Source organism: Colias philodice, chromosome 7 (genome assembly GCF_061535455.1).
Source record: "Colias philodice isolate Cphi_HAF_F1 chromosome 7, ilColPhil1 Martin Lab GWU primary, whole genome shotgun sequence".
Taxonomy (NCBI): domain Eukaryota; kingdom Metazoa; phylum Arthropoda; class Insecta; order Lepidoptera; family Pieridae; genus Colias; species Colias philodice.
This window is the reverse complement of record NC_143092.1, coordinates 243,840-271,548: the sequence shown is the minus strand read 5'-3', so window position 1 is coordinate 271,548 and position 27,709 is coordinate 243,840. Positions and strand designations below refer to the sequence as shown.

The following is a 27,709-nucleotide window of genomic DNA, read 5'->3' as shown; positions in this document are numbered from 1 at the left end:
GTACAGCTCTACATTTAAAATATAAATAGTTAATTAGAACCTTCAAATATTTAAAATATTTGATTTCATTGAAACTAAAATATGATTAAATATTATCTATTGACATAACCCGTATAAAAAAATTATTAACTTCAGCACCAACATAGTTAAAAATTCCTAGCAACTTTTAATTTCAATTACATTCAAAACTTACACTCTATTTTAAGGTTGACAAAGTATTTTTTATAATACGAATAGATTTGACTTCGTGTAGCGTAATTTTAGCAATTTATAAGTAGCTACTTTAGGGAAGACAATATACTTTAACAACCAAGTCGATTGTAACGTTTTTCACTTAGATTTGAACGTAACGTGCAGCTGATGGCAACCCATCAATAGCGAGGAGTCAGGTTGCATCACACAATACACTCTTGAGATAATGAGCTGCTGACTTTTTGAGATCACTCCTACACGTTAAGTGACTCACAATGACAACCATTTGCTAGATAAATTAGAGGGTGTGATGTCCTGACTCCTGGCTATAAAGAACATCGCCAAAGTATTGAGAATAAATTATCCGATGGCAGTAAAGATAGCTTTCAAATACTATAAGAATTTTTAACATCGATAGAGCAGTGTTCGTTTTTTGAGTAAAATTAGGAGAGATATTAGTGTAGAACAATATACTGTTGGTAAAATATTGAAATATTTTTTCCTTTCTCTTGTAAAAAGTTTGTAGAATACATATAGGTATTATAATAAGGGATATCTTTATTTTATAAACTAATGCTTCAGGCCCTCCTTATATCAGGAGCGCCCGACTTTCCATAAATTTATTACCTATAGTTTACATGGGTAAGTACCAAATTAATTTTATCTCACGTTGAAAATATTTTTAGCTAGGAATAATTGCGATTTAAATTATCATTAAGGTCTTCTAATATGTAAATAATAAAATGTAGAGCGACTGTTTAACAATTAAGTTGTATTATAATTTTATTATATTCAATTAATAGGTAGGTAATAATATACATTTACGGCCTTACTAATAAAAAGTTAAACAATGGATAAATTTCTACCATTTTCTACCATAGCTGTGTCCTGCTCTTGCTCACAAGAAACGTCAATCATAAAAACAAGACAGGTTATTGCAATAACTAATCCATTGCATAGCAAATGGGTAACATTTTATTAGTAAGGCAAGTTAGGATATATTTATATGTATAAAGCTTTTTAATACCAAACACTATCGTATTCCACCAAAAATAAACATTAGCTTTGATTCGTTTAATTATAAACTAAATTGACATTGACATGTAACGTTAGCAAATTAACGAATCTATGAACGTATCCACTTACTGGAGTTCGTCTTAATTATCGATCTATTGTTTATTTGTATCGGATTCCCTCAAAGGCACTCTTTAATTAACAGGAGTGCCCTCAACAAGGGAGAGCCTGGTATGGGTGGCCATATTGCGTATTAGCTAAAATAAAAACTATATTTGATTTTATAATTGGTAATTTAAAAGTCTCATTTAGATATCTAACAATGTAATAATGTTAGGAATGACGTTGGTAAGTAGGTATACAGGACTGGATAAGTAGATGTATTTTAATTTATATCTCCAATTTTTTGTACCTATATGATAAAAATAATATTCAAAAAAATATTGTGTTATGGTTTATATTGATATTGTATACAGGGTGTCCCACTATTGGTATACTAAGCGCGAAGGGACTTGTAGTTTTGCATACACTGATCACGTAAAAAATACTTAAACAACAAAATTACGTCAAAATTTTTTTGCTAAATTTTTCCTGAAAATCCATGTTTTCTTCTCTAGCTTCGCGCAGCCGCCATATACTTACCGCTTCTCTAATGTGAGCATTTTGTCTATGAAAACATCTTAAACGATATCTCACATGCGGGTGGCAAATTTGGGCGTGTTGCTTGTGTGCGGGTGTACACATAGAGTTTTAAGAATTCATCTATCCGAAAAAAAAATGCGTCTGGAATTTTATAAGTATTTTTTACGTACTCAGCGTATGCAAAACTATAACCTCCTTTGAGTTTAGTATACCAAAAGTGGGACACCCTGTATATTCGAACACCTTTCATATTTTTTGTGCAGACGGTAAAAATAAGAATCATATTTTGTTGGTATGATTTGCTCCTATAGTCACGAGCGACTGAAAGTCAGTGCTCTACGTTGCAGCTTATACTGTGTTTTTGGTACCTAAATACCTACCTTTGGAAAAAAATTTATTGAGAAACTATTCTGAATAATAAGTTTGCCATATTTTAAATCAATTTTATTTTCTTATTACTGTTACATTTAAGCTAATATTTTACCGGTAAAATCTCCAAGATGGCGGTCACTCGTTCAAAAAAATCGCATAACCCGGCATATTTAAATGAACAGTGTAGCTCACTCGGAACGCAGTACGTGCCTTGCATCTTAATTCCACAACCAACAGCTTCTAACGACCCTGATAACTGGATAACCCGCTAATGACGTCACTTGAGGACTTATTAAACGAATAATGAGTATAGTTCAGCTTAGATTAAGTACAAGGGGCTCGATTTCCAACTTGTTACGGGTCGAAGGAATGTTCATAACGAGTTGGAAGTTTTATCATTATAACTTATTATGGATAACGAGGTTGTCTGTTTAACGATTCAATTTTTTCAAGCCTAGATAACTTCTTAACTCTTATGAAGTATCTAATTCTTGTTATTTTATAGGTGTTGATGTAAAGATGTTAATGATTATAATTATTTTCTTTTTTGCGCTACGAAGCCTACGCAGCACTTTTACAAAAAACAAAAACAAGAAACAAAATATCTATTACCTTGTATGTATTATTAAAAATGTTCATAAAAAATTAAGAAGAAAATTGGTTGTGTATTGCAATATGATTTCAACAATTTTTTAAACAATTTACATATTTATCATATAGAATGAGTGTGTGGTTACAATAGGCTTGGAACTTTTTAAAAATAACTTGTAGTAGGGAACTTATATACACAGGAGTAACATATCATTTAGGTACTAATCATTTTACATGACTTCCAGACTAAAAAACCCTTATTTCAAGTATATAAAAGACCAAGCTCTATTATTTAAATAATAATTACCTATCAGTAATGCTGTTTAATTTAGCAACACTTAATTAAAGATGGCGCTCTCACAAAACAAAAGCCACAACTAATTGAACGCGGTCTATCAGTGCATTACAGTCGCTTTATTCCAGTCTGCAATAAAATTTCAATTAAACAGAAATGACTTCAAATATAAGCGCTCTTTTGTTAACGGATTAGCCCGTGGAATTTAGAGGGCTAGTAATTGAAATAGCTATGTGTATTAGACGGTATTACTACCGACCAGTGTAACTTGACCCTCCACGCCCCCGATTGTATGAAGCGCTAGCAGTCTATAGGGTCTGGTGAAGAACTTGAGGGGTCAAGTTATACTGGTGGGGTTGTGTCGTCACATTCTTCGCGGATTACAAGTCTCAGTGACAGAACGTTTTCAATTAACTATCCCCTGTTTTGTATTGGATATTAATTTATTGCACTCATATGTTGGATAATGCGGTTGCAGCGTAATTGCATTTTATTGGATTTTGTATTTTAATAAATTTTCTGTTTTATAGTGACTTGAGGATGATGTAGGATTAAAGTGTATTGTTATGTCTGTTTGTGGCATTGTAGAGCCGAAACCGATAAATCTATTTAATTGTAACTTTCAATATAATACTGAACTATATTTTTGAATGGCTACAGTGTTTTTTATCCGACATTGCAAATTTTGGCAATATTTATTTATTTTGTCTACCGCACTTTGTTAATTTTTTTCAATCTCAATTCTACCTACTTGTAACACGAAAAGTCGGTGCTATTGTGTTTTTGCAACACTCAAAGTAACCTTAAAGTGTAACATATTGTCCTAAAAACACAATCTTTTCGATTAAATGACACAAAATTGGTATTCAATATTATTGAACGGTAGCCTGCATAAACAAAGATTTCCGTAAAAGAGAAAAAACTTGTGAAAACACCCGAAGCGCCACTTCACTTTAACTAAACAAAAAATGCTTTAAAACTAACAAATTGGGGTTTAAAGCGCCGCCCGTGAAATTGATTGAAAAAATTACTAGCTTGTTGATTTGTTTTATAATTTAAGAAATTCGTAAATTTGTATAATTTCGCATTTCGCAAGAAGAATAAAGGTTTCAATAGTTTTATAGTTAGGTACACTAGCTGTGCTCTGCGGTTTTACCCGCATTGCTCCGTTTCTGTTGGTCTTAGGGTGATGATATTTAGCCTGCCTTCCTCGATAAAAGGGCTATCTAACACCGAATTTTTCAAATCGGACCAGTAGTCCAGGATAGTAGAGTAGTATCAGAAGATATTAGCGCGTTCAAACAAACAAAAAAACTCTTCAGCTTTATAATATTAGTATAGATTTATAAAATTTTATCTTTGTCTCTCTTTAGTCTTTATATATCTACAGGAATGTACCTAATTTTTTATTTCCTCTCTGCAAACAAATAGTCTAGACTCTAGGTATAGTTACAAAAAGCTTTTCATTTTTTTAAATCGTCCTGCCCGTCTGTTTTGTTTTCACTTTTTACATTGCTGGTTGAATTTCTATCAATTTAGATACATAAATCGACAATATCCCTAGGGGGTGAAATGGGGGATGAAAATTTAACATTTACACATTGCAAGCTAGCAACCTATATTCAGTTGAATAATTCAACCCTTCAATTAGAATTACAATAAATTAAATTACAATACTTCACAATATTTTGACAAGCGCCACGCCTCCCGGATTACAGGGGATTACTTTGGATCCACTTCCTTGCTACAAAGGTGTATTGTATCGAATAATGGACGTCTCACACATTGTTCATTGTATCCACAAAGATGCATTATTGGCCTTATTTTTTATTTATGTTGAGACATTTTAATAGAAGTGGGCTCGTTTGATTTGATAATATTAATTTAGTTCAGCTTTCCGTTTCGCTTTGTTTTTCGTTTAATTTCTCACAAAAGATGTCGAATAGTAAAGTTGTGTAAGCGTAGAAAGATACATTTTAGCCACATAAGAAAACCCATACGTAGGTATTCAACATCATAAAACAAAATAAAATAGCCATATAAGATTATTTCATTCGTCTCTACCGCGATTGAAATACGTAGGTACGAGGCAGTACTACTTCTACTACATACCTTAAGTACCTAATATTACATTATTGATATGCTAAATCAACAGTCGAAATAGTTACAAATAAACTCGGTTTTAAAATGAAAACTTTTACAACAAATCCACACACACCCACATCTATACAGTAGGTATGCACATCATTTTTTTACAGAATGATGTATCTCCAGGCTGTTAAAGCACTAGTTTTTCAAATATCTAGGATATAAAATCTAGAATGTTCGTCATATTCTTTTGAAAAGTAAAATAAATATTTTGAAAACAATCTAGATGCGTCTTCGTCTACCGCCCTCGGCTGTACTTGGCCAAATCATTGTACGACGCTACACGGGAAAATCAACCCTAAAGACGATTTGCAAACACGAAAAATAAAGTTGAAAATCGCATGTGCAAGGACTATGTCGTCGCGTTATGACTAGTAAACAAAGCGTTATGAATTTTATGCAAATAGCTTTTAGGTTTTAATTTGAGTGGGAACGTCATAAGGAAAGCATGCGCTAGTGATGGGAAATTGAAATTCTAACTTTTTGTATTTGATTAATTTTATTTACATTTTTTTTATTTATTTGCAAGGATAATCTTAGAAATTCTAGTAGGTAGATATAGAGTCGGACATAGAGATACCTATTTTTAGTGCAATAATTATTTACTCTATTATTATGTATTATGTATTCTGATGTTCTGACCAAGTGCTCGTAAGTATATTATAATCAAGGAAGTAGGATGTATCTATCGTATTACCACTATAGTTGAAATTTAAAACGATTGGAATCCCAATTTTCCCAATTCCCCAATTCCCAATCGACCTTCAGACGTATTAGTTACATGTCAAATAACAAAATACTTTTAAGTTAAGTTAATTCCGTGTTAATTCGAATCGTACTATATATTTGTTTTAACTCTACAAAAAAATCCTGTAAAAAAACGTAATAAAAAATTAAACCTGCAATTCAATTATCGACAACAAATCACCGATTAAAGAAGTTATAATGACATCACTATCAAAACGTCGAAACGCGGGGCGCGGGACGGGTTTAATAGCAGGCAGTTAGGACTCTTTGTCCTACGTGTGAAGTGAGCACTAGGGCACACGGGCCCACAGCCCACCACTCCCCGCAGACCTCCCGCGCCCCCAGCGGCGCCCCGTCGCCAAGGCCCGCTCGGCTTCCGCGCAGACACTCTCAGGGGTCAACATACACTAGCCGGCTCAAGTATAAAACGTGTTTATTACGAACCACGTTTCCTGCATTGCATTTACGCGATTACCGTTATTGCCACACTAGAATTTCAGCTAAAGTTATTTGCGATACGGACGATATTCGCGTGCACGTATTCGTGTTTATATTGCGAATTTTTGCCTGGCGTACGGTACAGTTATTCCATAGGTGTTTCAAGGTGACGCCGCGGGCGATTCCGGGAGGGGACGCTAGTCTAATCCTTGTCGAGTGTTACCCATGTGCTGTGCTGGCCTATTAGAATAATTTATTTATACATATAACACTCATATACATAATACAATATACAAGGCGTCTCAATGCTGTAAGTGTTTAGGAAAATTGTAGGTACGTAACCTTTAGTAGCAACATACCTACCTATAAATTATCTGTGATAATACTAAAACAAGTTCTGTTATTGTTAAGAAAACCATTATCATGTTTCCATACCTACTCTAGATTATTATATCATAAAATACATTTTTTATGCTAATTGGATATCAATAATTAAAAAGATTGAAACTTTTACCAATTCCAAATGAATTTGGCAAAAGTAACTAAAAATTTAGGTATATAATCATTCAAAAAAAATATGGTTTTGATTATTTGACTTATTTTTGAATCTATATTTTGAATTTGATGACATAAAATCGACGGAAACGGATGACTTTTTGAATGTGTATCTACCTATATCGGTGTTTAATAGAAATATTTCATAGATTTAAGAAAGCGTGTTTACGATACCTACCCTAAACACAAAAAAAACACTTCCCTATAAATTTATAAAGAACTAGCTTCCGCGTTTTCAAAGAAAAACCTGCGTATCTCCCGTTCCCGTGGGATTTCCGGGATAAAACCTAGCCTATGTGTTAATCCAAGTTACCCTCTATATGTGTGCTAAATTTCATTGAAATCGGTCCAGTAGTTTATGCGTGAAAACCATACATACAAACCTTTCCTCTTTATAATATTAGAGATAGAAAAAAACTATCACGAGATCCACATGCTTTTATCCTTTCACTATCAAAATATTCAACTTATAAGGTTTTCTACTTTTCTTAAAAAATCCATTTAGAAAAGTATAGTGAGACACTGCTTCTAAGCTCATTTGCTTTCACTCTAAATATAGATAAATACCTAGTACGTAGGTTTTTCTTAATAAGACATAGTGAAGTCCCATGTCCCCTAGTGGGGTTAGGGGCAGATGCATTATACATCTGTTTCACTGGTCGATTTTCTTTAGGGACAGGTAGGTGATCAGCTTTCTGTGTCCTACCAGACCGAGACATTTTTTTTCTTCGTCTCCACCGGGAATCGAACCCAGGACCACTCGGTGTTAGGTACGCTCACGCGCAGACCACTGTACCAAGGAGGCGGTCATAAGACATACTTACCGTTTTTATCTTTTCCTTTATGCGCTTGAAGTTACTTTTGCAAATATAAAATCGATTAAGGACTGACAAATTATTTTTATCTTCATAAATTTATTCTACAGTTAAAAATGTTTGTAAATACCCAGTAGATAAGCAATAGTCCTACATAAATTTAATGTTAAAGTTTTTTATACTTAGATAAACCAAACTTAATTAAATACTTACCTACCTTTTCTCCCGATACAAATATATATAACAATGAAACAAGATTTAATTGATTTCGTAAGCTGGCAAATAAAAATATATGTACATTAATTTAAAAGTAATTATATATTATATAATGTAAAAAGAACTTCTAGATTACTTAAAAGAAGGTAGGTACTATCTAAAGAACTGAAATAAAACTACATAATTGTGTGATTATAAAATTCTAATTCATTTATTTGCCAATAAACACAAATATCTTCCAATTTACAGAAAAAGCTACATACAATTTTAAAAGCTGCATAAACCCTGATAATTCACGTTGCTTTCAAAAGTGAGCTCAGCTAATCCCGTCTAAATATCAAATAAAACAACGCCTAACAGCGTAGCATAATAAGCTCCCTTTCTTCCTCGCATCCTTCAGGCCTTGTTCGAAGTACAAATAGTCGTTTGTTCCCGACTCTCTTACAATCTAACACCTAGCTATTGTTCCTCTAAAAACTAATGAACACACCTCGCGCTAACATGAGTGACAATCGAGCCGAGGACGGCGGGGCGGCGGGCGGGGGGCATAACGACGCAAAAAGAAAAAAAACAACCAATTGGCACTTAGCTTGTAGCAAACAAACGACTAACTACAATGTCTTCATATTTAGTTAGCATTATTTCGCGTGTTCCGTACAATCGAGCTCTATTCGCGGGCTATAGAGCTCATATTCGAATGCCTCCACCCGGGGGCAATTATTTTTCACGGACATAGTAAATTCTGAAGACGCTTTTGCAGAAGAATGAAATGTGGCGTCTTGTTGTTTCAAAATGGTCGTGCTGAGCGCTGTATATACGTCAGTTTTGCTTTTCCGTTGTATGCTTGAGAAAAATGGGGTATTTTGAGGTCCTACTCTGTTCTAATTGTAGGCAAATGGAGCAACTTTTACGGGAAATTAGCTTCGTGTTTTTTTGTACGAATCTCGGTCAAAGTTGAAAATGCCTCGAGTTTTCACACCTTGCAAGTGTTAGGTATTTCAGTGTTGTGAATATTTGAACGAAACAATGGGTGTTTTTAAAATAAAGAATGTAAACTAGTAAAATTATGAGGTTTATGCAAAAACACTGAATACTATAAACTTTGTATTCTCCAAATATGCTTTGTTACAAGTTGAGAGGCTTTAAGTCAGATATACCTAGAGCAAAAAATATGATTTCAATAAAGAAGCACTTGCATTTGCACACGCAGCTAAGTTATTTTTTGGGCAAAAGAGTTTCATAAGAAAGTAAGTATCAATAATTATCTAAAGAAAAACTTAAGATAAACCTACAGAAAAAACTATCCGACAAATGTATCATACACCTCAATTTATATAAAATTTCAGAAAAAATGTAAAAATATAAATAATTATAAAAAGGTCATAAATTCTCTTGCATATCAAAATCCAAAATACCAAAACCAAACCAAACCACAAACCTTAAAAAAATCACGCTATAAACCCGTTAAAATATCAAAGCCCAAAGCCATGTCCGCAAGGTGGCTGGGGCACACGATTGCCCCTACAGCCATTAATATATTAGCGGCGACTTGCCCCGGGAAACCCTCATTAAACGGTGGATAGCGTTTAATAAGAAAATAGCGAATTCATACGGTGACGGAATTAAGCGATTCCGATTCGGCTTGGGACACACTTGGCTCGAAATATTACAGTTGCTTTTTTGCGTGTTAAACTTAATGGGAGATTGAAAGGTTTTTAGGATCAGCTGTAAACATTGATTTTGTTTAATCGTATGTCCAACTATGGGTTTATTGGGTTCTAAATAAATAATTTCATGTGTTTTATCTTATCCATACTAATATTATAAATGCGAAAGTAACTCTGTCTCTCTGTCTGTTACTCAATCACGCCTAAACTACTGAACCAATTTGCATGAAATTTGGTATGGAGATATTTTGATATCCGAGAAAGGACATAGGCTACCTTTTATTGCGAAATATGTGCCACGGGCGAAGCCGGGGCGGACCTCTAGTATAATATTATTATAAATGCGAAAGTGTGTTTATTCGTTTTAATGTGACATGGCCATGGGTAACTTTTGACAGCGGTGAAACGACTCATACTAATGCGAATTTAACATCAGGGGAATCCGCGGGCAAAGAAAAATATATGAATACTAGATTTCCGCCCGCGGCTTCGCCCTCGTTTGCAAAGGAAAACATAGTTCCCGTTCCCGTGGGATTTCCGGGATAAAAACTATCCTATGTGTTAATCCAAGTTACCCTCTATATGTGTGCTAAATTTCATTGTAATCGGTTCAGTAGTTTTTACGTGAAAGAGTAACAAACATCCATACATCCATACATCCTTACAAACTTTCGCCTTTATAATATTTATTAGATATTAGATTAGATATAGATATTAGATTATTTTCCATAAAAATGATGATGATGATATTGTTCATGAACGCCCAACGACCGGCGAGTTTATAGTGGTTTACTTTAATCAGTCGTCAAAATTTCCAATTTTAAGAAGATTAGAAAAATGATTTAAACGAAAGTTAAGGAAATTTATCGAAACGCTAAGTCAGGAAAAATTTCTTTAAGTCAGGGAAATTTCCATAAGTCGGTAAAATTTCTATAAGCTGGAAAATTTCCATAAGAAAGGAAAATTTCTATACGTCAGGAAAATTTATATAGATAAGGAAAATTTGTATGAGTCAGGAAAATGTTTATAAGCCAGGAAAATTTCTATACGTCAGGAAAATTTTTATAAGGCAGGAAAATTTCTATAAACAAGGAAAATTTCTATACGTGAGGAGAATTTCTTTTTGCCACTTTTGGAAAATTGCCACTTTTGGAAAATTTCCATGAGAAGGGAAAAATTCTAAAAGCCAGGAAAATTTATATACGTGAGGAAAATTTCTCTTTGCCGCGAAATTATAAAGATAAAGAAAAATTGTATAAGTCAGGAAAATGTTTATAAGCCAGGAAAATTTCTATAAGCCAGCATTCTATAAGCCAGGAAAATTTCCAAACGAAAGGAAAATTTAAGACAGGAAAATTTCTATACGTCAGGAAAATTTCTATACGTCAGGAAAATTTCTCCTCGCCGCAAAATTATGTAGATAAGGAAAAATTGTATAAGTCAGGAAAATGTTAATAAGCCAGGAAAATTTCTATACGCCAGGAAAATTTCAATACGTCGGGAAAATTTCTATAAGCGAGGAAAATTTCTATATGCCAGGAAAATTCCTATACGCCGGGAAAATTTATATAAGCCAGGAAAATTTCTATACGTCAGGAAAATTTCTATACGTCGGGAAAATTTCTATACGCCAGGAAAATTTCTATATGCCAGGAAAATTTCTATATGCCAGGAAAATTTCTATACGTCGGGAAAATTTCTATACGTCGGGAAAATTTCTATACGCCAGGAAAATTTATATACGTCGGGAAAATTTCTATAAGTCAGGAAAAATTATATACGCCAGGAAAATTTCTTTACGTCGGAAAAATTTCTCTTTGCCGCAAAATTATGTGGATACGGAAAAATTGTATAAGTCAGGAAAATGTTAATAAGCCAGGAAAATTTCTATACGCCAGGAAAATTTCAATACGTCGGGAAAATTTCTATAAGCGAGGAAAATTTCTATATGCCAGGAAAATTCCTATACGCCGGGAAAATTTATATAAGCCAGGAAAATTTCTATACGTCAGGAAAATTTCTATACGTCGGGAAAATTTCTATACGCCAGGAAAATTTCTATATGCCGGGAAAATTTATATAAGCCAGGAAAATTTCTATACTCGGGAAAATTTCTATACGTCGGGAAAATTTCTATACGCCAGGAAAATTTATATACGTCGGGAAAATTTCTATAAGTCAGGAAAAATTATATACGCCAGGAAAATTTCTTTACGTCGGAAAAATTTCTCTTTGCCGCAAAATTATGTGGATACGGAAAAATTGTATAAGTCAGGAAAATTTTTATAAGCCAGGAAAATTTCTATACGCCAGGAAAATTTCTATACCTCGGGAAAATTTCTATTAGCCAGGAAAATTTCTCTACGTCGGGAAATTTTCTATACGTCGGGGAAATTTCTATAAGCCAGGAAAATTTCTATAAGCCAGGAAAATTTCTATGCGTTAGGAAAAATTTGTAAAAGTCAGGAAAAATTATATACGCCAGGAAAATTTCTTTACGTCGGGAAAATTCCTCTTTGCCGCAAAATTATGTAGATAAGGAAAAATTGTAAAAGTCAGGAAAATGTTTATAAGCCAGGAAAATTTCTATACGCCAGGAAAATTTCTATACGTTGGAAAAATTGTATAAGTCAGGAAAATGTTTATAAGCCAGGAAAATTTCTATACGCCAGGAAAATTTCTATAAGCCAGGAAAATTTCTATACGCCAGGAAAATTTCTATACGTCTGGAAAATTTGTTTAAGTCAGGAAAAATTATATACGCCAGGAAAATTTCTTTACGCCAAGAAAAATTCTATAAGCCAGGAAAATTTCTATAGGTGAGGAAAATTTCTCTTTGCCGCAAAAATTTCTATAAGTCAGGAAAAATCCATAAGTCGGGAAAATTTCGCTAAGACAGGAGAATTTGTATACGTCAGAAAAATTTCTCTTTGTGGGGAAAATTTCTATAAGTCAGGAAAATTTCGATGAATCAATAAAAAATAATATTATAGATAAATTATGATAAAATACGTATTTAAGGCGATAGAAACGATTCAACTATTTTATATTTAAACATGGTATGCATAATAAATAACCTTATATTTCGTGTTTCTCAGAAATAATAATTCAGAAGAGAACTTAATACAACGGTTCGGTGAGATGGGAGAGGATACGGAAGATTGCTCTAAACTGTTATTAGGCGATTGTGACCCCGTCCGATTAGGGCCCTTCTGGCCTCCTCCACTCAAGCGACAGCTCAAGCCGAGGTTCGTGGTCCCCGTCAAGGGGGGACGCCCTTGTGCATGTCGCTACCAGGGTGAACCTTCAGTTCACCCCCGCGTCCGCGTTAAAATGTAGAAGCCCTTCTGGCTAACATTGAGAGACACCACAAAAAAAAAAAAAAAAAAAAAAAAAAAAAAAAAAAAAAAAAAAGCGATTGTGAAGGTTATATTATTATTTATTTAATTAAGTATTTAATTTGATAGATAAATTAAAAAATTTAATCAGAGAGATAATGTAAAAAGCAGTTTTAATCCTACTAATATAATAAATGCGAAAGTTTGTGAGGATGTGTGTGTGTGTGTGTGTTTGTTACTCTTTCACGCAAATACTACTGAAACGATTACAATAAAATTTAGCACACATATTATAGAAGGTAACTTGGATTAACATATAGGGTAAGTTTTATCCCGGAAATCCCACGGGAACGGGAACTATGCGGGTTTTCCTTTGAAAACGCGGGCGAAGCTGCGGGCGGAAATCTAGTAAGTCATAAACAAAACGCTCTACATAAGCTGATGGACCGTTTTTCATAAATAGGCAGGAATAATTATCCACTCAACTAGATTACAATATTAATATGAATAATTATATCATTGGCATTCATAGTTAATTTATTCATCGCCCGTTGTGTCGCGCGCCGGCGAACGATTGTCATTGCAAGGTTTGGTTCGAAAGTGAATTAACAATGAAGTCGGCGCCGCGTGCCCCCCCTCCCTCCCCGCACACACCCGCGACATCCCCTCCCCCTCACACCCTCACACAGCCCAATTGAACGAACAAACATACAACTATGACCTATTTGCGGCGCGGAGTCTTCATTTCTTGTCCGTTCTTTAAACTTTACAAAGTTTTACAGGCATTTTTAATTGCTTCTACAAGCGACGTGGCGAAGGAAAGATTTCTAGATATTTTTACGATTCACTCCTATAAGATATAGAGTTATTTCTTCATTAGATTTCAAAGGGAGAAGGCAAAAGTCAAATCTAATTACCAGCTAACACTTCCGAAAACCGTTGCATGTTTCTAAAAAAATAAAACGTTCACACCGTAATTACGGAACAAAAACCAGTCCCTCTGAAGTTGTACATTGTCCTAATGCTAATCCGTGCGACCCTTGCTAATGGAGGTTTTAAGAAAGCGAAATTAAGCCATCTTGCGTCAAAAAGTCCAAAAGTGGGGACTGGGGCGGCCGGGAACGTCGTATCCTACTGACAAATATGTTTTGTTTTTGTGCTCCGATTTTAGCTCTGCGGTTTTTGGCGGTTTTCTTGAATCGTGTATACGTATTGTAATAATGATGAACTAATCTGTAGGTAATATTTATTTAGTCTCTTTAGGCTTTTAAAAATGCTTGAATTGATTTAATTGTAGATATTTTTCATGATATTATAACATGAAAGGTGCTTGGTTTTGGAGGATCTTTGCACTAAATAGAAGGGGAGGAGGTTGCTAAGCTTGTACATTAGTACCAAACTCTACTTAGTAATGATATTTCCATTTTCTTCTACTAATAATGATCGCAGTCATAATAAAATATTTAATATCAATACATACTACATATTTAGGTACCTACTCAATTTCGTATTCAAATCATGGCCCATAAAGTACGACAATATCAGCGCTGAACAACACAATATTTAATAAAATTACCATAACGATGATACGTTCGTATTAAATAACTCATTGTAAATAAGCGCCCAATTTATATTCTGCCCCGGGGATATTATCATAATCGGCCAACGAGCGGGACACAACATAGCTCAACCCCACGCGCGAGACAGGGACGAACGATCTGAAAACTTCTGACGACGCTAAAAATTTATTGGAGTTCTTATAATGAGGTTGTATTCCAGTTTGGAAAATTCTTGAAGTGATTCAACTGAATTGTAGACTCTATCACAACTTGTATAAGGTACACAGTCGTGCGGTTAACATTTCAGTACTGTGTCCAAGAATTCCACGTTTCACTTAATTAATTTTTCATTTAATTAATTCCGTACATAACGTTGTTTTCTAAGAAATTATACAAACGCAAGCTTTTTATTTATTTAATCATCCATTTAGAGGACATATTCAAATTATTGAAATTTTGTGCATTCAATTAACGTTTGTTAATTTTGTCACAAAACCCTAAAAACAAAGCGAGATTGCCAATTTGAATTCCACCAAAACCGTTTCCAATTTCAGCGCAGAACACAAAGATACCGTCGCAAAGCACAAAGGTAAAAAAAAGGATCCATTGTTCTGACTTATTAGTCAATTCAACAATATCCTAACTGGAGAGCCCTCAGGCGATAGTTTAGAATCCTTCACACCTGTCTCGATAACAAACAAACTAGAAAAATTCGCACTGCGAGGTCGAGTGTCCTCTATTATTGTTATCTGTGTGGGACTTTAGACTTTAAACATGCGGTTTAGGGTTTAAATTAGCGTGTGGGGGCGATAGTTTCATTTTGAGGCTAATTAGAAATGGGGGGGTCGTGGGCGGCTGGGCGGCTGCGCCCTACAATGTGAACTCTACGCCGTCAGCTGTAGACTGCCAACTGTTTGTTTTATAACTCATAAATAAATCCGATTGTACTGTTTGTTTGTGGTAAATATTTTCGTTAGTGCACTGAGCGCTGGTCTTTATTCGCTTTGGTAGCATTGCACTGGTGCACGAAATACTTCTGCTTTTGACGGGAATTAATGTATTCTAAAATAAGTTAAAGATACGGATCTATAAGACAAGATAGATACATTTAAGTTCAAGTATAATATAAATATTTCGCTCTCCAAATTTATTCGATAGCACAATCTCAAGAAAACACAGGCAGGTGTTAAATTGGTTGTCTTTGCCATTTTGTAGAGCTCGTGAAAAGTTACAAATGTTGTGACACGAGTTCATATATAGTCAGCCCACCATCTTAAACTAACATTCTGGTTTAAATTCTCAACTATAGGTATACCTATATCTACCTACTTACCTAACTTAATCTTACCACATTCTATTCCATAATACCTACTATTCGCCAGTAGCGAATTATGATTAATTTTCATATTCATATACAGCTACGCCCTTCCTTTACATACAACGTGTATGTACAGGAAAAATGTAAAACTCAATAATGAACTAAAAAAATCCCCAAACAAATATTTCGCAAGCATCGCCAGGCATTCCACTAGTGGTGTGAAAGTAGCTATTAAAGTCGCAAGCTTTGTGCGAAGGTGTCGAGCCGCGGCTCCAGTACCACCTCGCTATACTATAGCACTCAGCTTCACTTCGACTTTTCATATTCATTAATTACACGTCTTTGATATTTGCTATTGGTGTTTTTTGTTTAGATTTTTAGTTTTTCTAGAATTCGATCAATTGTAAACATGTTGATAGAATTTGTAATTGTTTTTGGAAGTTGGATTGTTTGACAAATAATGATTAAAATGTGAACTCCCTCATTATGATCGTTTTAAGTGGATTATATCAAGACTCCTATGTATTTTTATTACCTATGTGTTGTTTTGATTCTATGATAGGCTTCTTTCCAGACAGTCAGCAGTGCAGTCAAAATATTCAAGTACTTTTCTCTTAGAAACGATTTTAAATCGTTTTCGAGTCTTCTTATTACCAACATAGCCGTTTTTTTATTTGCAACTTTTTAACTCATTTCATTTGACGTTCACTTCTTCAAGTGAACTTCAAGTGGGCAACGTCTGGCCGAGCGCGAGAGGCCAATCGATATGAGCTGAGCCGTTCTCTAGACGGTGATCTGCATAATGTGTTGATTATAAAGCGATCACACAACAATAAGTGCCGCGGGACAAAGGCACTGTCTACGTAAGCCCCCTCCGCCCGCCGCGTGAGGTAGTGCCGCTACATGCAAGAATCGCGATTAATTAATTTATTAGTTAATTTATGTGCCAAACTGCCTAATTATATGTATCAATATGATAGGGTTAGTCCTTCTTCTTCATTTGTTTTATCTACATTAATATTATTCGATTTTTAAATTGATTTAAAATATAGTATAATCGCCTTTTGGGACATAAGTCCCAGTAGCTAGTGCAAGTTGACGCATTTTCTTCATTTTAAAACAGTAGAAAAATTACGTATCTTTTTACAAAAAACCTGTTCTCCACCTTTTCTTTATATCTATTACAAATGCATAATTTTCAAACTTTTATCGTGTCGCAGTCGTGTCGTGGTGTCGTGTCGGATCGTGTGTCGCGCGGGTAGCAATATGCGCGATGTTTGTGTCGAAACGCGCGGCTAATATCGGCCGGAGCGCTCTTACTTCACACCTCCACGGATCTCGCTTTGAATTGCCTTGTGGCTTTGTGGCGAGATGTAGCGATTTTGTTTTATAATTATCAATTAATTGGTTAATTTTGTAATGAGTATTTAGAAATTTCTTTCGTATAAACAGATTCGTTGCTTACACACGAGTATACATAGAGAAAATACATTTTTTTTAGCTCTAGAAACGAGTTAAATACTCAGAGAATAGGTACAAAGTCGCCAAACTAAATTTATCTTACAACTATTTTACAACATACCTATAGCGTCTTTATTAATTAAATACTTTGCGGATGCTACTATACTAGGTTTAAATAAATTATATATAGGCCAAATAACAAACGAAATCCAATCATAATTAAATCATTCATCAAATCCCAGTTATGCCATTTATTAACAATTTCCCGCTATCGCTCATAACTTAGCCCATTCCAAAAACCGGTTCCACAAGGAAGGGTTGGAACACGTGTTCCTGTGTATGTGTGCGTGTGTGTGTTTGTGTGTGTGTGTGAACCAATAACCGACTACCCTTTTCGTTAATGTCGGAATTACAGCCTGCTAAATTAATACTACAGTCATGTAAATAATTATCGTCTTATTGGAATTGGCAAGTCCTAGATTTGATAGATAGATTGTTATATCCAAGTTATGTCGATTTAAAAGGGTTTCTAGAAAAAGTATTAATAAATAAATGTTTGAATTTGATTCTGTTGGCTGTATTAAAGTTTCTGTTTCTTTCTTGTATAGGAGAGAGATATAAGGTTCTGCTCTCGTAACATACAAACATCAGAACACTACCTAACTGAATGGTTATTATTATGATAGTAAGAAAGAAAGAAAGAAAGAAAGAAAGAAACATTTATTTATCAGAGACAGCACAACACACACACATACATAGACATAAAACATAAAACTGTACAAGTAAAATAAGAAAACATCGCAATAAGAAATCAACACAAGAAATCAATACAATAAAAGAAGCAAATACTTAAATTAATAACATGAAAAACACGTACAAAAAAAATAGAATGATATTCTACATTTATTAAGGTGTGTCATACGACCCTGACAAAAAGGAGGCAGCTCAGCATATGCTGCAACGTCCAGGAACATTGGCAGCGCTGTTTTTCAGTGCCCCCTTTATAATAAAGGCTTCGAGTTGGGACGAAAGGAGTTACATTATGACTACATATTATATACATAAATATATAAAAATAAATAAATAAAGGAGTTATAATAAACTTATAGATCATACGACGATATAACGCGACTAACGGCCAAGGTAAATATTAAATACATATAAATAATAATTAATAAATACATAATTAATAATAAGTATTTTTTGGACAATTTTCAGGTTATGTTTAATTTACCACTAAACCTGGAAAGTAATAAACTTGTGATGAGTCCAGCCACCACACTAAAAGCGCAATTATTAGGGCTTCAAAAATATTGTACATGAAACCATAGAAAGCTGTTTAGTTTACTTATAGTGAACTAGATTTCCGCCCGCGGTTTCACTCGCGTTTTCAAAGAAAAACCCGCATAGTTCCCGTTCCTTTGGAATTTCTGGGATAATCAGTAACATATGTCTTATTCTGATTCTTCAGCTACCTACATACCAAATTGCATTGTAATCGGTTCAGTAGTATATTTGCGTGAAAGAGTAACAAACATTCATCGATCCTCACAAACTTTCGCATTTATAATATTAGTAGGAAGATAAATCAATCTACGAGAAATTATAAACAAGTGATGATCTAATTTACATAAGCACGAAATAAAACTTAGGTACATCTAATACTAATTTCAAACCGCAGCTTCACTCGTTTGGTACCCAGATGGAAAGTTATCTAAGTACTATTTAAGCTTATTCATACTACCTACATAGTCCTATCCTTAGGTCCTATCATATTGCATAATATCAATTTGCATCCAGATAGGTATTTTCTAATTTGATGTTTTTAAAAGAAGCAGTGAGATTCCATGGAGCTATCCTCATAAAATTTCGCTTTTGTATTAGCAGTAGAAAAAGAATTCATTAAAAAAGCATTGTTGCATTGGACTTGGCACTGCGTGAAATGTGAGTAGAAGTTTATTTTACCTTAGTTAGTTTCACCGTTACGACATTATTGAAACTGAACTTTCACTAAAAATTATATTACACTATGGAAACTAAATTGTGCGTCATTCACCACCACTATTCCGGAAAATACCAATTGAAATAGTTAAGATACGGAATATTTTCCCTTCAAGGTATTTTTTTCTATATTAGAGGCACTAATCGATAAATAAAAGGGTGCACAAATATAGGATTCCAGACACATTAGCCTTTGAGAACTAGCAATTGCCAAAATCGCTTTGTATAAGCCCTTCAAGTTACATTTCGACCCGCCCTTACTAGTTTTAAAGACGAAATATGCCTCTGCAAAAGGTATAATGCGATTTTCAACAACTCTAGGTAACTATAAGTTTATTGATTTTAATTTATTTGGGTTCAACGCCATTTAAAATTAAAACAACTTACCTACAAAGAGTATATTTTACTATGTAGATCAACATACACCTACACACAAATAATATATACCTAAAATACAGAATTTCCAAATGAAAATTGATTTAATGGTGTTAAATATGCTATTAAATCTAATAGGTATATACCTACTAACATTATTGAATCTATCTACATATTATACACATAAAAAACTCAATATGTCTTCGATAAATATTTCCAGAACGCTCTACATAACGGTATAATTATAAAAATATTCACAGAAGCATAACTGCCGATTAGTAAGTGTATCTATTAGTCGTGGATGTCATATTTGTAATCTCACTTTTTGCTTCATAATCGTTTAAATCATACCGTCATATTTCGAGGTAATTCATCAAGAATATTTAAAAATTTCCTAGAAATAATTTTGTTCAATGAAAATAATATCTCTATAACTAGCGTCCACCCACGCTATCATTTAGCTTTGATTATAAGTTTAATACTCATTATTTTACCACTCTCTAATGCAATAACAAACATAAAATCAAAATCATTTTAATTTATTTACTTTAAGATTATTACCAATTTATATCTAGAGATAAGAACTAATAACGCATAAGTTGTCAGTAAAACATGTTAAACCTTCAAATTTATGTATGTATTTGATTGTAGGTATTTAAAATAAAAACTAAGTAGATATGCCTGGTTTCCATATCAGGTAACTACAACATAAATTGTTTAATTTCTTTAGGCTGGGCATCGTTGGGTGTGTAGACACAGTATTACAATATATTTAGGAAATATATTGTAATACTGTGGTGTAGATATTTTATTTACTTATTTGCAAAAGGATCATTTATAATTGGGATAGCCGTATAATGTGTATTTATTTATATCTTATTTATTTTATTCCTTAAACTGTGTTACAAGTCAAGATATCCGTTTTATATTAAGAAATACTAAACATTATAATATATCTACACTAAATAAATTCAATGACGCCGCTCTCTGTCCACTCTACCTTGAGGCTGAAAACCTTGTTAATGCTTGTTCATCTACACGTGGATACATCTAACGATATCTTACTTAAGTATACTTTTCTATAAAACTACAATCATATTAAAGATTCTTAATTCGGACTTTCTATTAAAAGCTTAAGAACTTACAGCTTATTCAAGCAACCATTCTATTTGTATTATTGTCTTCAGTAAATTAGAAGTACCTACCTAATGTGAAATAAAAATTCTATACTTAACTCGTATGGCTTAAAACTAGTTATCTTAGCCATTGGTTCATGCAAAACTTATGGTGTAGGTTCTTAATTGAGTAATAAACCTGTATATATACCATTACACTTCTTTCCAGCTTCTTTAAAACAATATTTTCGGTAATTGCAAGCCCAAAATGGAACAGGTCCCTTACAATATGAGTAGATATAGAGGCCATATACACAGCCCCTTAACCACGCAACCCTCGCCCAATATCTTTGAAATCGATTCGACACTCATTACATCGAGATGAAACAAATAGAAATACACACTTTACAATATTTTTCAACCCGTACTTCCAAGCTATTTTGGTTGAAGCATAATATTGATTTAAACTTTAGTATTTTGGCTGAAAGGTGTATGATGTAGCGATAATCACTCACTTTAATTGTAGTATTTCAGTCTCTAGGCTCTGGTTGCTCTATAGTCTATGGGCATATAAGGTACACGGTACCTAAACATCTTCATGTATAAATCAGCAAAATATCGATTAATTGTATCTATCAGTAGGTACCTACTTTTCAGCATACGCAGAGACATGATTATGATTATTTTATTAACGAAAAATGCGGAGATTGATTCAATTTGAAATATTGTTTTGCAACAATCGCTGCTCCAACAAATTTCAACAAAGCTCATTGGTGTTATTATAAATTGGAATTGATGCAGCAAAATATCGATGATGATGATAATTAATCACAGTAAACTAAGACACATTATTGTAAGAAATTCATTGTGAATCATCAATACAACTTGAGATTTTAATGCACATTAAAAAGAGGTATAATATAAAGATATTAGGAGAAACATGTAATAACAAATTGGTATGTATATCTGCCTAGATCAAATAAGTGTGTTTCTATTAAAAACCTCCTTTTCTCGTTCGATTATAAACAACTTTTAAAACAATCTGTCTTCCCTAATAACATCTAAACCCTTAATGCAGGTGTCTCCTAAAAAAAGTCGTGATTCCTAACGCTTCCTAAAGACTCCAATAACCGATAGACAATAGGGAAGCCAAAATAAAACGCGAACAAAACGGTCTAACCTGACCACTAATTTTGAATATCAGCTAACCTATTATCAGGTTGACGGAATCTCGAGGGCTTTATCCAGCCCTCATTGTGAGGAACAAAGAGGTATTCTGTGAGGTGTGAGCTGCCTGTTATCTTTGCTTCGCAACTGGTTTCTTATAAAGCCGTTTTGTGGAATCTTTGTGAGGTGTCGTCGTGTTTACTAGCTTTGGTCGTATAAATGAAGGCTTTAATTGGATGAGCGATTAGATTTCGTATTATATTTAGCTGCTATGTTGTATAGGATAGATATACCAGAAATAGGACCGGTCGTTTTGTTAGTCTTAGATATTTATAGCAGTGTGATGAATGAAATGCGTATCTAAAAGAAGCTAGTTTGAGATGAAACATTTCGATCGGATGACAGGAATCAAGAAGAGAATATAAGTATTATCACATTTAAATATACTTCGTTACATTTACATAAGGGAGAAAAAGATATGACATACAGAGGAAAAGAGAGGGAGAACTATACATTTATAAGTTTCACATTTATCAGGTTCATACAAGCTAATGTCAAGCATAGGTACTCTATGAAATAGGTACCTACACTTATACGGGCATATAGAATTGACTAGAAATTCCCTTTCATTTTCATTTTAAATAGAAAGTACATACTTGATTTCTTCGTCACACCCCTTTTTAATAATAATACGTGACAACCACAATTATTTTAATAATAATGTATGTACACTAACAATAAGCAAGTAGGTGAAGGTAATATGCTAATTTTAATTGTTTATTTTGTAAGTGTAAGACGGACCGGAGAATTATGAAAGAAGAAGGCACGATGCGGTTTCAAAACCATTTTTTATCCTGATTGTGATAAAACCCAATGTGTACCTACTATTGAATACTAAAACTAGTAGCTCTAGATAAAGATATATTGGGAATAATGTAGAAGAAAATACAATAAAAAAATAACCCTATTTAGTTTAGATCTGGTAGTTAAATTCTAATAAAAAAACTATGATTTTATACTAATTAATTTTCTAGGCGAGATAACAACTCCACTGAGCGGCTAGTAGTAGATACAAGGAAAGGTGGAAGGAATCAGATCGCCGCGGCAGGTCACCAATGCGCTGGACCGACCAAGTGAAATCTGCTGTAGGAATACGCGTATCAGACTGCGCCAGACAGTCTAGTAACAGGAAGAGATAGCGGGAGATCGTGCAGAAAGCTGTGTCCGCCTCTACCACCGATGGGGACGTCTCAACGTGACCTCGACCACTCTGCCAAGAGTGAATCGACAAAGAAGAAGAAGAATTTTGGTAGAGGCACAGGGTTCGCTGTCTTTTAAGACTTAGAGTCCTATAATTATTTTGACAATTGAATTTGGCAGTTTAAAAAGGTATAGGTAAGGTAGATAAAGGGCTTTACAGTGTAACACTGTGGTGTTAAGCTTTTTATTTTATATATTTTTATATCTTTTTGTATTTAACAGGCTTAATTGAACTGTTGTCTAGTAAGTAAATTAAAGAAAAATCACATTTTATAGATGTTGTACCTGATATTTAAAATTCATACAGCCTTTTTGTTAGAATAAGAGTTTTCAACATCGCATCAAAAGCTCTTATGATTTATTTGTTGTTCAATCAGACACTTTAAAAATCAAATATCTCTGTACATTACTTCTAATAAAATCTAGTTACACATTTATTAAATTTCTAACCTTACCTTACTAAATACCACATAAAAGCCTCTTTTAAAGCACGAATAGCGATATAAAATGATCGTTGAAAGTGCGCGGGCGCATTGTGAGCAGTGCACGCCAGTCGCTAACAACCTTTGTTCCCAACCTTATTAACTTAGCTCCAACCTTTGTATTGATTAGCTAATGCCCTCGCATTTTGTTAAAACTCTTGCGTCAATTTGTAAAAGATTCTTTATGGTTAGTATAATATTAAGTTAGAAGTTATATTTAGTAGAGTTAGGATAAAGATTTCAAGTAGATATGATGGTATCTACGAATAATGACCTTACATTTCTTAATGTTTAGATTATAATATTTTAAAATGTGAAATAAAAAGTTATTGTGGTAGACATTAATATAGTAAAGGATACCTACCTGTCAATTTTTAAATTATATCTATTATTTTTAAAGAAGCTTAAATCCCTAAAAAAGTTTATTAATAGGTATAGAAAAATATGCATGCTCACAGGAGCAGAAAACTGTCTTCAATGGTTTTTAATTCACTCTATTCTTTACAAATATTTCCGATAAAATGTTTCGACATCAATTTTTATAAATGTTCCTACCTAGAGACAAAAACATAAAGATGATTAATTTAACTTAAACATTATAGTACCTACCTATAAGTATGTAGTTTAACAATACGTGTACAATATATTTATAGTATATTTATAGTAATAGTTAATAATCTAGATTATATTTATTGTTATTAAGAAGAAATGTTTACTTGAAATTGCCATTTGAAAAGAGGGAGTCACGCGCCGACGGAAATGTGCGAATTACGAATTCGCAAAAATTCAAAGCTTTGTTCAAAAATAATTGATTGAAGAAATAGTAATTTTAGTTATTCATTCGTAAATAATGGATATCTACACATAATATATTTCAGAGAAATAATTACATTGTAACTATTACTTTTTAAAGAATAGGTACCTTATCTTAATCTAAATTCGAAACCTTGTAGGTATTAAATATAAATTTGATCAACCCGTATTTAGGTTTTAATTTCATCATAGAGCGCTATAACTGAATAAATAATTCTAATGTATGAAGAGATGGTTAAATGTAGAGCTGTCTTATTAGGTTTTAAATGCATAGTAGGTATTTGAGTAGTTATTATTTCTGAATAATTTTGCAAGACCTTCTTGTATTGTAAAATATTTATTTCTGGAATACCTATATCTAAAGGTAGGTATTTTCTACATATAATTTATTCAAATATTATTTTACTGTTCTATCTCTTTTCTTTTTCAGTAGAAAAAAGTGATGAACAGTGATTATTAAAACTTTGTTACAAAATAGAGACTTCATTTTAAATTTTAAATTCATGTAGGTCGAAACGTATACAAACTATTTTTAATTGTTTAAAATATCCTTGCGATTAAACCTGTGTATTTAATTATTTTAACTTAGTTTGTTTCACTTAATATTTTATTCATTAAATATCATTTTTAAAATTCATATTTAGTATCTAGCATTTTAAACAAAAGTACCTATACTTTATTTGATTCAGTTTGAGTAAATGTAGAGATGAGGAAAACTTTAAAATGTAGAGTCGGTAAATACTACGTTATCATATTGTATTGATTCAAATCATTTCTAAAAGTATTCTAATTGGACAAATTAATGTTTGAATTTCTCTACCTAACATTCTACCAGTAGTTTTCGTTTGCTTCATTTATGCTTTACATTCCATTTTTGCAGTCCTCAGTTCCAACAGACCTCAAAAGTGGACACTAATACAATCGTTCAAAAACCAGATCCGAAACCTCACTTGGAACGTGTCGCGAAACACAAAAGGTCTTAAAATATTCCTCAATATAGATTGTCGATTGCTAACACTAAGAAACTCGATCCGACAGCTCCGAGCCTTTATTCAACGCTAATTATAAAAGAAATAAACCGTTTAGTTAATTAATCAAAGCCGTCGGTGCGAATTCAATTCATATGCGTTATTTTTTAGTTTTACATGTCGTTTCGTCTGTCTGCCGCCTTGTGTAGTGTTTAAACGAGTGCAATTCTAATAAGATTTTGCTCTTGAATTGTAGAGTTTAAAAATATTATTATCAAAATTCGCGATAGAGCTAAAATTATTTGGTTTAAATTTAACATAGGTAGGTATAATTATAATCATTGTAAAGAAGAATGTAATTTAATCGATTTTTACTTTACATAGAGTTGTAGAGCAAAGTATAAAATCTAACAACTTAGGTATGACAAAAAAATATTCCTTCTCATAAGAAAATACCTACTTAAACACTTACTTATGGAGGTTATTAAGGTATTCCTTGGTCAGTAATTATTGTAGTATCGTAAATTTTAATTTGTAGCAGTTCTGAATTTCTGTTTATAATACAGTTGATTTTTTTTTTATACCATTTCATTTTTCACAGTACCTAGTGAATAGTGTTTGAGTACAATACCTATTTATTATTTATAAGACCTATTATTTTACTTTAGACTACAGACGACGCTTAATAAAAACTTAAATCCCTAAACAAAAAAAAAACATTTTTTTTTTCAGATGTTTATTTACAGTTTTTTTTATTAGCGATAAATAAAACATTTCAATTATTGATTCTAAAATAATCAGGCTCCAATGTGTTCATAGTAGATTGGTCTCTCTTGCTTGTAACGGAAGGGATGTAACCTAAAGTTATCGGTTTTCACTTGAAAAATGTTTTGCACTCGTCTGCAGGTACTTACCAGGCGGCGGATGCAGCAAGGGGGGCCCGGGAAGGAAGGCCGCGGCCACGGCAGCCTGCGCGTTGAAGGCCGCCGCGTACGCCACGCGGCTCGCCATCGACGCTGGCAGCGGGAACTGCGGCGCGTACGGCCCTCTCGGCTCTCTGTTCTCTGACAAGTTCAGCACTCTATCGTCCCGGCTCTCGAAGTATCGCTCCCGGCTCTCCCGGCTGTCCGACAGACCCAGCAGCTCCTGTATCGCGAACGGCGACCGCTGCGGCGCCCTGGGCGCGCCCGTGTTCGCACTCATCGCTTGCATCTCGACCGCTTCGTTCAACTGCGCCTATACATCTTAACACTGTGCAACACTCGATGACCGAACACTGAATTCGATTGTTTTATTTCGCGACGACTCGACGATTTCGAAATGATTACGTTTTGCGCTATGCCCCGTCACGCAACCGCTCACCGCGACGTCCCGAGCGCATCTGATCGCGGCGCCGCCCGTCGCCTTGTAAAAACGACGAAACCCCCCTCGAAACTCCGGCAACTCGGTTTCGCTATTGAAAAATCTTAATTCACCACCCTCCGGGTCGCGGCGGCGGAGCGGCGGCGCGCGCGGCAACAGCGGCACAATGCCCGGGCGGCAGGGCGCAGTTCCGCGCGGCGGCGCCCGCTCTTACGCCCTTGCGGCACCGCAGCCTCCCCGCCGCGCCCGGGCGGAGCCTGCTAATAGCCAATACGGATATTTTGTTACCGCACTCTATTGGCCGGATTTCTTCGCGGTGAGCCCGCCTACTCGAGGCCGGCCGACCGAATTGGCACCGCAGCGCCCGGCGATAGAGTTCAAAGTGAGCGGCGGCGGGGTCGGTTTAATTTTGATTAATTGCGAGTCTGACCGACGCAGGTGAGTCGCCGCGGTTCCGCGAGCCGCGGTAAGGTGGAGGCCTTATTTAGCGAACGCTGGAGGGTGTATTAATTTACGTCCGCGAATTCACACGAGTGTATAATATCCCATTATAGATCATTACCTACCCGCCATATGATTCGGGGGTGAAACAAAGAGAGGCCTTTTTACGCCCACATATAATTCACGCTTTTGTAAAGATTATTTTTTTGCTCATTTCGCTTCGCCAAAGCCCAAAAGAGATTGAAAACCCAGACTAGCTCTACAAATCTTGTCATTTCTTTTTGAGGATGACCTTTTTTAGGTTTCAAAAAAGAGGGGCTCATTCTTGAAGAGCATAATGAAATTATTATTAATTTT

General features: G+C 34.2%; 1 protein-coding gene across 3 annotated transcripts in view; it reads right to left on the bottom strand.

Annotated features, from left to right (window-relative positions):
* Positions 1 to 26,761, bottom strand: part of Vsx2 (Visual system homeobox 2) — a 104,119-nt gene extending 77,358 nt beyond the window's left edge. For all 3 annotated transcript variants that reach the window (XM_089697045.1, XM_089697043.1, XM_089697044.1), the window contains exon 1: positions 26,464 to 26,761. In XM_089697045.1, coding sequence (XP_089553171.1) covers positions 26,464 to 26,761 — 298 coding nt within the window. The remainder of the gene's footprint in view (positions 1 to 26,463) is intronic.
* Between the last annotated feature and the right edge of the window lie 948 nt (positions 26,762 to 27,709).